Source organism: Panthera leo, chromosome E3 (assembly GCF_018350215.1).
Source record: "Panthera leo isolate Ple1 chromosome E3, P.leo_Ple1_pat1.1, whole genome shotgun sequence".
NCBI classification, from domain to species: Eukaryota; Metazoa; Chordata; class Mammalia; order Carnivora; family Felidae; genus Panthera; species Panthera leo.
The window spans coordinates 41,195,216-41,210,757 of NC_056694.1; the positions used below are offsets into that span (position 1 = coordinate 41,195,216).

Sequence of the window (15,542 nt, forward strand, 5' to 3'; positions counted from 1 at the left end):
AGGGACACCACACCACAGATTTGACACCTCTGTGTGGGTGAACCTGGGGCGATTCAGGATGGTCTGCCACAATCCATTATCCCATGTGAGCACAGGTGGCATGGGACTTGTATCAGCTCGCTGGCACTTTGATCCTGGTAAGTTACCACCCTGTCTGCAGAGTTGGTCAACTCTACATCTTTCCAGGAAGTACAGTGCATGCAGACACATGATGATCATTTGCTTTCCTGGTTGTTAGATTGAAATGTAGCGAAACATCGGGGAATATTTGGATGGCCAACAAACAACAGGAAAGAGGTACTGAATTCCAAAATCATGGAGTGAAATTGGTAATTGGCCTCAGTGGATGATTAGGCTTTAACCTTTCTTCAGCACCTGGGGGGGCTTGGCATCGTCACAGAGCCTCTTCTCTGTCTTGACCTACTTCCAAGTAAGCATTTGTTTGAAAAGAGTATTTAAGATTTCTAGAGGAGACAGTAACCCTCTCCAGTGTCCCTATTATCCATTCCACTGTGGCACTGATCCTTGTAGAGTGGTTTCTTGACAGCTGACCTACTGTTCCCTGGCCATCTTTGGGCAGAGGGACATAGATTCTCACCACTTGGTCTGTTGGCCTTCCATCTGCTTTCTAGGAACTCTACCCAGAGTTTGTTCTCCTGTATTTTTTGGTGATAGTTCACATGGTCTAGTCACGTCATCCTGTTCTAAACTCTGTTGCTGTCATATTTAACACAATGCCGACATTTGCAAGTTGACTTGTGGGTGTGAGTTAAGAGGTGCTAATCACTGGTCATAGCCTGACACATCTGTTTGTGTGTTTATCTGAGTTACGCTGGAGCCTTTGACTGGTCATGACAGATTAACTGCCTAAAACCTACGAAGCAGCTTATTAATTAGTGTATTTTAGTGTTTCCCACAAACTCTTCAGAGTGAGCAATTAGATATCTAGAGTTTCTTTTCCTTTATCTCTTTGGGTAAGTAGTAACCAGTTTTCCTGCTACTTTAGACCGTAGGCAATAACTAACCATACTCACAGCTCTCAGTAATATTTGTTCTATTGTTTTGTTTTGAGGTGGAAGGGGGAACTCTACCCTCAGAACATGAGGGAATAATATTTACGTGGCTCACACAGACCAGTGAGTACATCATCTGCATCCCCCACAGCTCACCAGCAGAGGGCCTCTGATACTAGTCTCAGTCCACCCTTCCTGCCCCTCAGAGAACGCTGTTAATTATGGCCAAGTGTTTTAATTAAAAAATTCCTGGAAATGTTATTGAGGGATGGGGGTCCTTTTACAAATTTTAGAAATAAACAGATGAGAAGACCATGCTTCTGAGTGATCACTTGGTTTAACAAAGCCCCTTGGTTTAATGTGATTATGGACGTGCTGGCTATAGTGTAGTTTAAGATCTTCCCACTGAACTTACAGGCTTTTAAGAAACCAACCCAGGAGTGTATGTCCTATTGAATAAATGGGTTCCAAGGCCCTACATGTAACTGATCATAGCTCACTGCTTCTCCTGAGCTAGGCAATGGATCACTTGGAGTCCTTTATTGCCGAGTGTGATCGGAGAACTGAGCTTGCCAAGAAGCGACTGGCAGAGACGCAGGAGGAGATCAGTGCAGAAGTTTCTGCGAAGGTATGCCTGGGAGACATTAACATTTGTTTTTTTTTTAACATCACCACGTAAAATAGGAAACGGGGGAAAGCTAGTTGAGAAATGGTTAGTTTGTGGGGTACCTATACCGCAGAATAAAGAAGGTAGATCTTTGTGTAACTGGCCTATCAGTTCATCCCTCCTCTGCTCCCCCTCTTTCAGCACAACTAAGTCTCTGTGGTGTCCTTTACTTTCAGTTTTGTAAAGGCATCACTTAAGATATGTGCAGTTGATAACTGGACCAAAGGTGCTACTTTATTTCTAAAATTAAATTCCAAATGATTAGGCATTTTGCTTACAGTACAAATTTATACCTTTAAACCTGGATGTTTTATGGCCTTTACCCAGAAGGTTGAGTTGTGATAGAAGTGAGAAGAGACAGCCCTGAAAATGACCACCGTGATGACCCTGACCACCACGTTGGAAGTGACAGACATGCTCTTACTGTCTTACATGCTCTTACTGGGATGCAGTGGCCAGGTTTAGTTTAAGGTCAGGGTCACAACAGTGCTAGTAAGGATGTCAAAATTTCTACATTTTGCATGCGTTCAGTGAGGATCCTGGCTGTTCTCTTTAATTCTGGTGGAACGGAACAGAAGAACAGCAAGAGAACCACTCACTTTCTCTTTGTTCTAGTCTTTTGGTTTTAGATGTCTGCTTACCTGATTATTTCTGTCTTCCCTTAGGCAGAAAAAGTACATGAGTTGAATGAAGAAATCGGAAAACTTCTTGCTAAAGCTGAGCAGCTGGGAGCTGAAGGAAATGTTGATGAATCCCAGAAAATTCTTATGGAAGTGGAAAAAGTCCGTGCAAAGAAAAAAGAAGCTGAGGTTAGTGGGAAATGTCTTCAAGAAAGAGGAAACTTAGTAACCCCAGAAGATTCACCATTTGGGCTAAAATTAAAGCATTCAATTTTTTGAATATTGGAAAGAAGTTGGAAATAAGATGCTGTATGGATAGGATTGTAGGATTTAGAATCTGTGCACAGTTGGGTTTGTGCCTTTGCTCTGCCCCCCGTGACACTCGTGTGACATCAGACCAGTCCCTTACCAGCCCTGAGCATAACACCTATATGCAGAATGCAGTCTTGAGAGTGAAGTCACTGGAGTGGTGTCTTTTTTTTTTTTTTTTTTTTTGTAATGTTCATTTATTTATTTTGAGAGAGAGAGAGTGCTCGAGCATAAGTGGGGAGGGACAGAGAGTCCCAGCTGTGCTCTGTACGGTAAGTGCATAGCCCATTGTGGGGCTCGATCCCACAACCATGGGATCATGATCTCAGATCTCAGCCAAAACCAAGAGTAGGACGCTTAACCGACTGAGCCATCCACGCACCCCCAGAGTGGTGTCATTTTACTCTCTGATCCTCTGGCTGTGGTGGTTACTCAGCTGGCATGAGTGGGTCAGAGTTATATTGGAGAATGAAAGCTGGGTGTCCTTGGCGACAGTACATCTCTCGTAGGGAGAACCTGTGCAGACTGAGGGTAGCATCCAAGTGGTGTTGGCTGGGATGCCAGGCCAGGATATGCGGTGGAAAAAATGAGTCAGGGACTCATTGTTTGTATCACTGACAACCGTGTTCCTCCTAGATTATTGTATCCATTGGATATGCTTTGGATCTCAAGTCCTTACCCCTGGAATGGGAGATGGCTCATGTCGGCTTTGAGAATGGTGGGAACAGTAGAGTCAGAGGGAGGTGGGATGGTTGTGTTCCTGTAGCACATGCTTATTAAGCTCCAGCTATGTGCCAGATACTTTCTGGTTGTGAACAAGCCAGAGGATGCCCTTCTTGTGGAGACAGTGCTGGAGGCGGGAGGGGGTGCAGAGACGAGAGTATGTGAACAGATGGATATGTTTCATTCTGAGGAAATCAGGTGCTTAGAAGCAATGGGGTCTGGGGGCACCTGTGTGGCTCAGTCCATTGAGTGTCCAACTCTTGACTTCAACTCACGTGGTGATCCCAGGGTTGTGAGATCGAGCCCCGTGCTGGGCTTTATATTGGGCATGGGGCTTGCTTGAGGTTGTCCATCTCTCTCTCAAAAAACAAATAAATAAAAATTAGAAGAAATAAAAGAATTCTTTAAAGAAGAAAAAAAGAAATGGGGTCTGAGTTTGAGAGTGACTTTGTGTTGCCAAGGGTCTCCAGGTAGAGTAATTTGGTCCTGGGAGTCCCCTTAGTGGAGACCTATGAACGGAGATAGTTCTTAGAGTGGTGGGGGCCGGTAGAGGTGAGCAGATGGCACGTGGGTGTCAGGTCCCCTTTGGTTATCTCTGTACACCCCTGGCTCAGCATGGTGATGGACACGCAGTAGGAGCTCGGTAATGACTAACTGAATGCATGGATAGTGCCAGGGGCCTCTTGGTGTTAGAGCGATGCCCACTGAGGCAGTAGTCAGTACAGGGAGCAGAAGGATTACTCAGGACAGGGCTGTGCTGGGGTTGGGGTCATCTCCAACTTGGAAGGTATCTCCTGGAAGGTGGTGCCAAGATAATGCCTCATACCCCTGGCAGGACAGCACCTGCTTAGTGACATATATAGCTGATATGGTCCATTCTTGAACATGAGAGGGAGAAAATTCACAATACAGATGGATTTTCTTTTAAGTTCGTTTCTTTTGAGAGAAAGAGACCGCAAGTGAGGGAGGGGCACAGAGAGAGACTGAATCCCAAGCAGGCTCTGCAGTGTTAGTGCAGAGTACAGTTTCGGGCTTGAACTCCTGAACTGCAAGGTCATGACCTGAGCCAAAGTTGAACACTTAGCCAGCTGATCCACCCAGGTGCCCCCAGATGGATGTTTTGTAAACAATTTTTTTTCCCCCAGCATTTTTATTTATTTTAAGGGAGACAGATTGAGAAGGGGAGAGGCAGAGAGAATCCCAAGCAGTTTCTGCACTGTCAGCACGGAGCCCAACATGGGGCTCAAGCTCACCAGCCGTGAGATCATGATCTGAGCTAAAACCAAGAGTCAGATGCTTAACTGACTGAGCCATCCAGGTGTTCTCCCCCACCCCCCACCCCAGATGGATGTTTTGTATGTAAATGCTTAGATGTGTTCAAGGTAAGAGATGGATGGGTTGAGAATGTGACAGTTGCAGGTGTTACCTTGGGTGGCATTGCCATGTTAGTATGACTTGGTAGAGTTCCAAACAGTCTTTCCTGGTTTACAGAGTAGATACATATCCAGGAAATTGCATGTATATTTAAATCTTGCATTCTGCACAGGATTTAAGTCCCTGAGTATCTATACAAATATAAATCACGTATATACGTCCTTACGTAGGAACTAAACCGATGTATATTGAAATGGGAAATTTTTGTGTACATGTAGGAGAGTCCTGACAGCTCTGTCCAGTGGGAAGCTCTGTGGCCTATTGGTACGTCCTGTGGCCCAGCTCTTTCAGCTTCTAAGAGCCGAGCAAACACCAGAAATCCCTGGGATGGCTCAGAGATTTGTATGTAGGCATAAAAAATTGTAGATGTGGGGTTCATCGTGTGCATGTCTGCAGACAGCCCACACAGGAGCAGAATGTAGCATGCGCGGCTCTTCGTGCCCAGGACTCCTAGCATCCTTGCCCTGGCCATTTGTCCTCCATCCGCATCACTGAGGGTGCCCCCAGGAGGCAGCACTACTTCCTTAAAACCACTGGGCAAGACAGGGTGGTGTTGGGCAGGTCTGGGCAGTGCTGACCTAAGGTAATAAGGCACCTGTGGGTTCCTTTCTGCTTTTAGTAGTGGACAAGGGTGGGTGTGTTGGGTAGTCTCAAGAAATTATGCAGAGAGATCCCATGTACCCTTTAGTCAGTTTCCCCCAGTGGTAACATGTTGAAAAACCGTAGTACAGTATCACAAAGGATGTTGATAGTCAAAAGTCCATCACCACTGAGATCCCTCCCTCGATCCTTCTGTAGCCGCACCCACTTCTCTGACCCCTGGCAACCACCAATCTGTCCTCTATCTGTATATTCTGGTTATTTCAAGAATCTTAAGTAGATGGAGTCATACAGTACATAACCTTTTGAGATTGGCTTTTTTTTTTTTTTTTTTTTTAACTAGGCATAGAGTTTATTTTGAAAGATATGAGGCGGTGGTATTCAAAGTTTTGAAACTAGAAAGGGACAGAATATCACAGATATTCGTGTGCCCACCATATTTACGTTTTTGAGTAAGGTTTTTGGTTTTGTTTAGCAATGGGGCACCTGTGTGGCTCAGTCAGTTTAGCGTCCAACTTCAACTTGGGTCATGATCTCACAGCTTGCGAGTTCGAGCCCCGCGTTGGGCTCTGTGCTGACAGCTCAGAGCCTGGAGCCTGCTTCGGATTTTGTGTCTCCTTCCTTCTCTGCTCCTCCCCCACTTATTCTCTGTCTCTCTCCTTCAAAAATAAAAACATTAAAAAAAAAGTTATAGCACATCATAATGGAAATTCAGGTTCCCAGTCCTTCCCCCTCTAGTCTCATTCTCTCCCTCCTCAGAGGCAGACATTACTGTGCATTCAGTTTTGTCTTTGTCTGGTATTACACATGTGTACCGCCTGTAAACTGTGTGTGTGTGTGTGTGTGTGTGTGTGTGTGTGTGTGTGTGTGTGTATGTGTGTCTGTGTGTGTGTCTGCGTTGTGTGCTTTGTGCGTTTAAAAAGTCCCAAATAGGGGCGCCTGGGTGGCTCGGTCGGTTAAGCATCTGACTTCGGCTCAGGTCATGATCTCACAGTCCGCGAGTTCGAGCCCTGCGTCGGGCTCTGTGCTGACAGCTCAGAGCCTGGAGCCTGTTTCAGATTCTGTGTCTCCCTCTCTCTCTGCCCCTCCCCTATTCATGCTCTGTCTCTCTCTGTCTCAAAAATAAATAAACGTTAAAAAAAAATAAAAATAAAAAGTCCCAAATGCTGCCATTTTTTAAAAAATCTTTTTAACGTTTGCTTATTTTTGAGAACAAGGGCGCGAATGGGGGAGGTGCAGAGAGAGAGGGAGACACAGAACTCAAAGCAGGCTCCAGGCCCTGAGCTGTCAGCACAGAGCCTTACGTGGGGCTTTAACTCACGGACTCACGGACCTTGAGATCATGACCTGAGCCGAAGTCGGCTGCCCAACCAACTGAGCCACCCAGGTGCCCCTAAATGCTGCCATTCTATACACATCTCTCACATGCATTCCTCACTTGGCACTATTTGTAAGGTCTCTCCTTGTTGCTACATACAACTTCCTTCAGGTTATTGCTGTAGGCTTCCGCTTCACAGACGTGTTACTGTCCATTGGTGGTTTCTCATCTTACAGACAGCTCCACAGCAAGTGCCCTTGCACTTGTTTGCTGGCACGTGTATGAGCGTGTTCTAGGACGTACGCCCGGAAGAATTTCTGGTAATGGCATGCACTGTCTTGCTCTCAGATTATTCAGTTGCACCACCTGTTAGTTGCACCAACCTGGTCTCCTCCCAGCAGCGTATGAGAGTGCCCACCAGTCGAATGAATGACATGGTAACTTAGGTTAATCTCCATTTGCCAGGGAACTTTGAACGTGTGAATTAATGGAAGATCCCTTTAAGTAAGGGTCAGTGACTGTTGGAATGCATTTCTTAAACCTGGGTTTGGAAAGAGTGTTTTAGCTTTGGCACAAGCAGCAGGAGCCGTGTCCCTCTTTTCCTTTTTTTTTTTTTTCTTTTATATTTCATGCATTCCACCTTGAAGCTGAGTGAGTTACTCCTTATAATAGGATTCGGACTGGAGTGGCTGCACTAGGTGGTGTAGTTTGCTCTGTTCTATTATATACTTCCTTCTTTGAAGAGAGAGTCTAATGTATTTGTCCTTCCACATTTTAGTTTTTGGGGTTGCATTGGTATACAGTTTTCTGGATGTTGGGACACAGTCTCTATGAGTGGCTCTTGTATGTTTTGGTGGTTTATTTGGTTTGGGTTTTGTGCTTTGTTTTTTCAAAGGCCCCTTTTGAAGTTTCTCCCTTCTTGCTTCTCTGGCCCTCCTAGACTCTCCTCTGTGCGTAGCTGAGACCCCTTCTCTGCTGGCCTCTGAGACCAGCACCCTGCTTGTCAGAGATTTAAATGTTCTTACTGTTTTGGAATCATGACTGTTAGTTCATTTTGTAAATAAACGATGAAAATTGAGTTGGTTACAAATATCTGAGGCTTGTAAGTGGTGTAGTTTTTATTTATTTAAAAGTCATCCCTATAGTCCCTTGAAATATATCCATTTTGGGGTTGAATATTTGGTTGTGGTGCTGGGTACCTCACTGTCCTTGATCTGTTCCTGTTGTCCAGGAAGAATACAGAAATTCCATGCCCGCTTCCAGTTTTCAACAGCAGAAGCTGCGCGTCTGTGAGGTCTGTTCAGCCTACCTTGGTCTCCACGACAATGACCGTCGCCTTGCAGACCACTTCGGGGGCAAGTTACACTTGGGGTTCATTCAGATTCGAGAGAAGCTTGATCAATTGAGGGTACGTTAATGTGTTGTGTTTCTGGAGAAACAAGTCTCTTGACTGTCCTCATGTTTCTTGACATCTAGAAAACCTTGTGTTTTTATCCTCTCTCAAGAACGTGCCTTGAGTTTTATAGTGAAATATTCTGATTTCATCACGTTGTTCACACGAGAGATCTAAGGTCTTAGAATCCAGAGGGACCTTGGGTATTTATTTAGTCTGCACTTGTTTACAGGAAACAAAGAGTCTCGTCCCCAGGTACAGACCGCTCTTGCCCACCTCTGAAGTAACTTCTGGTTGGAGATGGGAAGAGCCAGTAGTCTCGTTTTTCTCCTTGGGCAGAGGTGGGTGTGTGGAGAGTGGTTAGGCTAGACAGAAGATCACATTTCCCGGCCCTTGCCTTTGAGCCTTCTCTGAAGGATGCGGATGTGGTAGGGCTTTTTTGGATGGTGCTGCTGCACCACTGTCCACCTTTGTCTCTTCCCCAAGACTCCTCATTTTCCTAGGTTAGGCTCTAAAACATATCATGGATGCAGAACATTCAGAAGGAAGGATGAGTGTGTTTTAGATACTTTGAACTGTTTTTCAGACTGGTGGAGTCCTCCCTGCTGCGTATGGAGACCATTGGGATGGGGTACTAGGCCTCCTATGCAGGCCTTCCCTCCACGCACGTGAAATTCAGTATAGAGGGACAGACATATGGCCCCTGACTGGGACCCTGTGACCATCGGGGTAGAGAGCCTTGTGTGTCCCCAGAAGGAGCAGGGGACAGAGCTCTGCCCCTGAAGAGGGGTTGCCAGCAGGTGCGGTGTGAACTCACCAGCAGGGGTGGGGCTGGGGTGGCAGCCTCTGCTCTTAAAACATTCAGCTCTGTGCTCCCAATAGAATTTTGAAAAGTGATACGCTCCGTCACATATTATTAAGTTGGAATTTTGTCCTTGCAAGCTGATGGATATGAAAGGTGTAAAAATATTTGTGTCGCCAATAGAATATAAAACTTTTTTTAATGTTTGTCTATTTTTGAGAGACAGAGTGGGAGCGGGAGAGGGGCAGAGAGAGAGGGAGACACAGAAACTGAAGCACGCTCCAGACTCTGAGCTGTCAGCACAGAGCCGGACAGAGGGCTTGAACCCACGACTGTGAGATCATGACGTGAGCCGAAGTCGGACACCTAACCGACTGAGCCACCCAGGTGCCCCGCCAATAGAACATATAGCAGTTTGGTGTCCACTACCATGCCCGCTAAAAATGTACTACTTAGCAGTTGGAAATGGCACTTTTACATTTCTCCTTCAAATTACGTTTCCATTTTCTATCATCCCATAATTTTGTCCTGGTATTTTTTTTTTAAGTTTATTTATTTATATTGAGAGAGAGCGTGAGCAAGGGAGCAGCAGAGAGAGAGAGAGAGAGAGAGAGAGAGAGAGAGAGAATCCCAGGCAGGCTCAGCACAGAGAGAGCCCCACATGAGGCTCGATCTCCCAAACCATGACGTCATGACCTGAGCTAGAATCAACAGTTGGACGCTTAACTGACTGAGCCACTCAGGTGCCCCTGTCCTGGTGTTTTTTTTTTTTTTTTTTTATAGCTGAAAGCTTTTTATTTTTTTTTTAACACACATTTCTCCAACAGAGATGAGAGTATATTGAAAATTTTCCCCCTAAAACCTTAAGAATTTAAGTATTAACTTGATCTAGAAAGCATGTTTTATCATTGAAGTTACAAGTGGTATGTCGTTGACCAAAGCAACATAAATATATTTTGATAATAGCTGTTAAACTAACAACAAAAAATGTATTTGGAAGTGCACCTCCTAACAGTAGGGAGGGGTAGAGTTCCGGGCCCTAATCAGAGATGGCTTCCCTTACAGTGGTCCCAGAGGTGTGCCACACACTGAGGGTAAGAGCGAGGCAAGACCTTCTTTGTTAGGGGTGGAAGCATAGTGTCTAGGAAGTAGGGAGATGTGGAAGGGAGTTAATGCCAAACCATAGGCCTATGCTCGGTCACATCCCCTTTAGGAAGTTAAGGGGCTGAAACTCCCATCCTTAACCCTAACCGTAACCTGTCCATCGTTGTGTGCCTGCTCAAGTGTAGGACAAGTGAAACCAGGGGTGGAGGGCCAGAAGCAACCAGACAGGAAGGCTCTCGTGCCTTGGGAGTGATTTGAGGACAGCTGGCCCCTCTCTCTCAGTCCTTGCTACGCCTCTCATGCAGTGTCTGGCTGTAGTCTGCAGCAAGGTGGGACCATCCTTTGTGCCATCATGAGCACGAAAACACTGATGGCCCTTTGTCTCCCTACTCCACTCTACACAGGGCTTCGTTCCACTCAGCAGAGAGGTGGGGGCACCAAAAGGCTTTGAGTTGACCTTGGGTGGGAGTATGCAGACTGATCCCAGGGCTTTGAGCTAAGCTGTGTCAATTGTGTTCGGGTAGTAACGTTTCTCAAGGCCTCCTCCTGTCTGTGCATTGTCTTTGCTCCGTGTTTACAATCCAGCCTGATGGGCCAAGTATTGAGGGTTCAGGGTCTACCTCCCCTGGCCTACTGTCGCCATGAGGCTGGGTCTAAAGCCAGTGTAGCACGCAGCACCCCAGGGACAAGCAGCAGGATATGTTTGGTTAGAGACGTGTTCTTTTTTTACCATAAAGTTTGTGGAGTCTCCTTTGGGTAAAAAAATAACTTTCTGGATTGGTGTGAGGCAAAAGATAGATTTCTGTGACTTAGAACTGTAGCATCTGTTAGAATATACACGTCACTGAATTTGTAAGATATAATGATAAAAGCGTTATTTTCACGTATTTCCCATTAAGAAGCTTTAATGGTGATTGTGTTCCTGTTTCTTAAAAGTTTCTATTGGATTTCTAAATTATCAATATTGAGATTACGTAAAAGTGCTTTGTTAAACAGCGTTCACACTCTAGTTGGTGTAACTTGCTCTTCTCTCATTTTCCAATTTCTTGTTTATCTAGAAAACTGTGGCTGAAAAGCAGGAGAAGAGGAATCAGGATCGACTGAGGAGGAGAGAGGAGAGGGAGCGGGAGGAGCGGCTGAGCAGGAGGTGAGTCCACGGCGGATCCACGCCCAGGGAGACCCTGCTCCTTCCTTCAGTCTGGCTCATAGCACTTGAGCTCAGCTATGGATCTCAGTGGCCCTTAAAAGAAAAATAAGCGATGTGCGACATGTTTCGGAGAGCAGGGTTTGGGCTGGCGTGGTAGGAGCCTTGCGGTGTGTACACGGCCACCCTGAGCTGCAGGAGCAGTTGTGACAACCTCATTTGTGCCTGGAAAGGTGTGAGGGAGGGCTGAGCGGTGGCAATGGGAGAGGCACCTGCCTTGCCCCCACGAGGTCAGGGCGGACCGGTCGGGCAGGAGCAGAGACTTTGTGGAGCTGGAGCGTGTTCTGTCACACAGCCGTACTGCCCTAGGGGGAATCCACCAAAGGGCCTTAGGGCTGAGTGGACTCCAGTGTTGACTGAGGGTTGTGGGGCCAGTGGACAGGGGCGGGAGCAGTGAGAACTGTGAGGAGCTACCTAGGAGAACCAGGCGAAGGAGCTGCTGGTTGACGGGTGCGAGTGGGAAGGGGGTGGGTGTGTTGTGGGGGTAGAGCTGATAAGGTTTGCTGGTACGAGGTGGCGAGGCAAGCAGAGGGGGATTGAAGTCGGCCTCACTGCTTTCTGGCCTGGCGTGGCCACTTAGGAAAATGGAGAAGACTGGGACCGGTGTATGGGGTGAGAAGGCGCTGCAGGGAACAGGACTTGGCTTTGACCGTATTCACTTTGAGATGCTTAGGAGACATCTGGTCAGAGTTCAGGGAAGAGGCAGAGGCCGGACCACGCTCTCGTGGGGCACAGCTCGCTGTTCCTTGAAAGGCCTGGATGCTGGGATTCCTGGAGGAATTTCTTAGTATGTAATTCAGAAAGGAAAGATCACGTTTATAGTTTTCTCTGTGTTTCTTTTCATTACTTTAATCATCTAACGGGTTGTGATTGTAAAGAGACTCACTGAGTATAAAAATGTATTAAGCAAAACACGTAAGTCTCTTTTTACCCGAAAGTGACCACTACTCCGGTGGGGTGTGTCTGTGTGTGCGGAAGCACGTGGGACCCTTGCCTCACCTCTGAGATCTTCCCCCAGCAGGGGTGCTCCTGACAGATACACAGTGCCCTTACAGTGATGTGGCAAGGTTAACTACCCTTTTTTCCTCCCCCACCTTCACACTTTTTGCACATCCCACCCCCTGCCTCTGGCAGCCACCAGTCTGATCTCTGTATCTGTGAGGTTTGGGGGTTTTCTTAGGTTCCGCAGATAACTGAGATCGTACAGTATTTGTCTCTGTCTGACTTATTTTACCTAGCATCATGCCTTGACGGTCCGTCCATGTTGTCACAGATGGCAGCATTTCCTTCCTTTTTGTGGCTGAGTAGTGTTGCGTTGTGTATTTACTTGTTTACCCGTCCATATGTCGGTCTCCATGTCTTGGCCCTTGTAAATAACAATGTGATGAACGTAGAGGCACAGAGGTCTTTTCAAGATAGTGATTTCAGTTTCTTTGTTCCTGTTGTTGAGAGTGAGCAGGGGAGAGGGGCAGAGGAAGAGAGAAAGAGAGAGAAGGAATCTGAAGCAGACTTCACGCTCAGTGTGGAGCCTGACGCGGGGCTTATTCCCACACAACCCTGGAATTGTGACCTGAACTGAAATCAAGAGTTGGGGGCACTTGGAGCTATAGGCCTGAGAACTAGAAAATAACAAGTCTCTGAGAAGCTGACTCTCCTTCACCTTGTAGAACTAGGGGCACCTCTCGTCATACATATGTGAGGGGCGGGGCAGTTTGGGGGAAATTGTTCATCTTTTTTTTTTCTTTCAGGTCTGGTTCAAGAACCAGAGATCGCAGGAGGTAGGTTTGCAGATCCATTAATGTGTTCTCAGTCAAATGTCCTTTTCCATGTGCATTTTTTCCTTAATAGTTAACCATTATAGCTTCACAGTTGTTACCTGGTGGGCAGGGCTGGTTGGGGACACACTCAAACCCTGTCTGTCTTCGTCAGGTTGGTTGGGACTTAGTGCAGCACAGGGACCCACTGTCAATGAGAGAAGTCAGGTGGGATTGCTGAGGCCTATGGGCAGTGAGTGTTTCCTGGCAAGATGTTTTCGGGAAGCATCAGTGGGAGCATCAGGCCATAATTCTCTTTGACCGGAGATTGATTGAGGGGACTCTTGTGAACCCCAGTTGTATTTTTGTAGGAGGGAAGGGGAGATGCCAGGGAAGCATCAGGTTGGACCTGCTGAGAGAGAAGGGCTGTTGGGATGGGGCCATCACAGCCTTCAGAGCCGTCTGGGTGTCTGCTGCAGGTCGCGCTCCCGGGACCGGCGTCGGAGGAGGTCAAGATCTACCTCCAGGGAGAGACGGAAGTCGTCCCGGTCCCGGTCCCGAGACAGACACCGGCGCCACCGCAGCCGTTCCCGGAGTCACAGCCGGGGCCACCGCCGGGCTTCCAGGGACCGGAGTGCGAAATACAAGTAACTACTCTGACTCCTTCAGTAGCTGCAGCCCGGAGTGAGCCCCTTCTCTTTGTGTTCCCAGGGTCTGCTGGGGGTCTGTCATCGGGGCCCGTTGGCCATACCCGGTAGGGATGGGTCTGAGGCTTTTGCCTCAGGAGCCTGGCTGGGCATCTGTGGGACTGAGTGTTGGAGCCTTGAGAATTGTGAATGGGGCCCAGGGAACAGGGAGCTCTAAGCAGAGAGCAGCGGGTAGATTCAGGGCCAGGACAGTTGAGAGGCTGTGGGGGTGGTTACATGGGTATGGCTCCCTCTTGTGACCCGCTGCACACTCGGTGTGTCACCTCCATACACAGATACACAGAGCCCCTGAGATTTGTGTCCTGACCACGGGCCTCTTGCCTCTGTTTTATTTTGTTTTTGTTGTTGTTTGTTTGAGGAAAAACAAATTGTTTTTTTTTTTTTTAAGTTTATTTATTTATTTGAGAGAGAGAGAGAGCATGTATGTGTACATGCACAAGTACAGAAGGGGCAAGAGGGAGAGAGAGAGTCCCAAGCAGGCTCTTCCCTGTGAGTGCAGAGCCCGACGTGGGGTTTGAACTCAAGAACCACATGATAGTGGCCTGAGAGAAGTCAGACGCTTAACCAACTGAGCCACCAAGGCACCCCAAGGAAAAACAAATTAAAAACCATTCATACTCACACTTCAGGATAAGCACTGTGTGTGCTTGATTGTAGCCTTTTTTCCGTCACGTTTACAGAACGGGTCATATTTCTCATATGCACTCTTGTTTTTTGCTCCATTTACACTCTAGCGAAAGCTTACCCTGTTGGGAGAAACCTCTGCACATGTTACTTTTTCATGGCTGCCTAACACTCCTTTGTGGCGTGGGCACTAGACGGCTGCCCTCTGGCCTTCTGTGGGCCTCCCCAGGTGTGCTGGGTCTTGGCCTTCCCTAACCTGGTGTTGAGGATCCGAGTTGTCAGCGCCCCAGGAGCCAGCCTGAAGGGGGAAGCCAGCTTCCTCTGAGCCTCTGGTTCTCTTTTCCCAGGTTCTCCAGAGAGCGGGCGTCAAGGGAGGAGTCTTGGGAGCATGGGCGCAGTGAGCGAGGGGCCGCTGACTGGAGGCTGGAGAGCTCCAACGGGAAGACAGCTTCGCGGAGATCGGAGGAGAAGGAGGCTGGCGAGATCTAAGCCTACATCTGGGCCTGTAAATAGTCTGTTAAACGTTTGACACAGCCTAAAGTACCCCTTTATATTTGCTGAATACACCTCATCTTTTGTAGTTTACAATTTCTATTGTTTTGGAGCTAGCTGTGAGTTTCTAGAGATGTACAGAGTTGCTCCTATGTTCTGGGGTTATGTTGAGTAGGAATAAATAAATCTGACAGACGGCCTCCTTACTGCTGCGGTGGGGTCTCTGCTGTCCCTCCTGTGCTCTAGAGACTTCACCATGGCCTTCCATGGTTGATGACACGCTGGATGTCTTCCGTGAGCTTTATTCACCCTCAGAAATGGTGACCTCCTGTTAGACATCGCTTTGAGTGTTGGCATCTGACATGCCTTGCCGCCCTGACCAAGCAGAGCGAGGTGTGCAGAGTTGTCTGTCTGCTGGGCTGGGTGTGTCCTTTCTGAGGGTCTGAGCTGCCCCGCCCCGCCCCGCCCCTCAGTGCGGACCACAGCAGGCTCTGTGGGGGAGGAGGGAGGTGCCCCATCCTGCATCCACTTCTCTGGAAGGACTGCCGGTCTAGTGTGCTGTTAGCATAGCCTCAGCCTGCCTGGCTCCAGTGAACCACACTGCAGTTCCCCCTTCAGGAGTTACCTAAGGACAAAGAAAGGCCTTTGGACAGCATCCGCCTGGCAGCCACAGGGTCCTCAGAGGCAGGGGTTACTGATTCGGGATCAGGTTGTAGTTCGCCTCACACTCAGGAGAGGCTAGTGGTGTTCTCGTGCTCTCAGCTGTTCTGTCACACGA

The 15,542-nt window shown here is 47.7% G+C and overlaps 1 protein-coding gene across 6 annotated transcripts in view; it reads left to right on the forward strand.

Annotated features, from left to right (window-relative positions):
* The window catches only part of LUC7L (LUC7 like), a 36,681-nt gene extending 21,638 nt beyond the window's left edge, over positions 1 to 15,043 (forward strand). For 4 of the 6 annotated variants that reach the window (XM_042922768.1, XM_042922772.1, XM_042922773.1 and 1 more), the window contains 7 exons: positions 1,531 to 1,641; positions 2,346 to 2,489; positions 7,916 to 8,092; positions 11,042 to 11,130; positions 12,936 to 12,965; positions 13,421 to 13,588; positions 14,620 to 15,043. In XM_042922768.1, coding sequence (XP_042778702.1) covers positions 1,531 to 1,641; positions 2,346 to 2,489; positions 7,916 to 8,092; positions 11,042 to 11,130; positions 12,936 to 12,965; positions 13,421 to 13,588; positions 14,620 to 14,761 — 861 coding nt within the window. In that variant the 3' untranslated portion in view covers positions 14,762 to 15,043. Of the gene's footprint in view, positions 1 to 1,530; positions 1,642 to 2,345; positions 2,490 to 7,915; positions 8,093 to 11,041; positions 11,131 to 12,935; positions 12,966 to 13,420; positions 13,626 to 14,619 lie in introns of all 6 variants that reach the window. The other 2 variants (XM_042922769.1, XM_042922771.1) reach the window with 2 other exon arrangements.
* Positions 15,044 to 15,542: the final 499 nt, after the last annotated feature.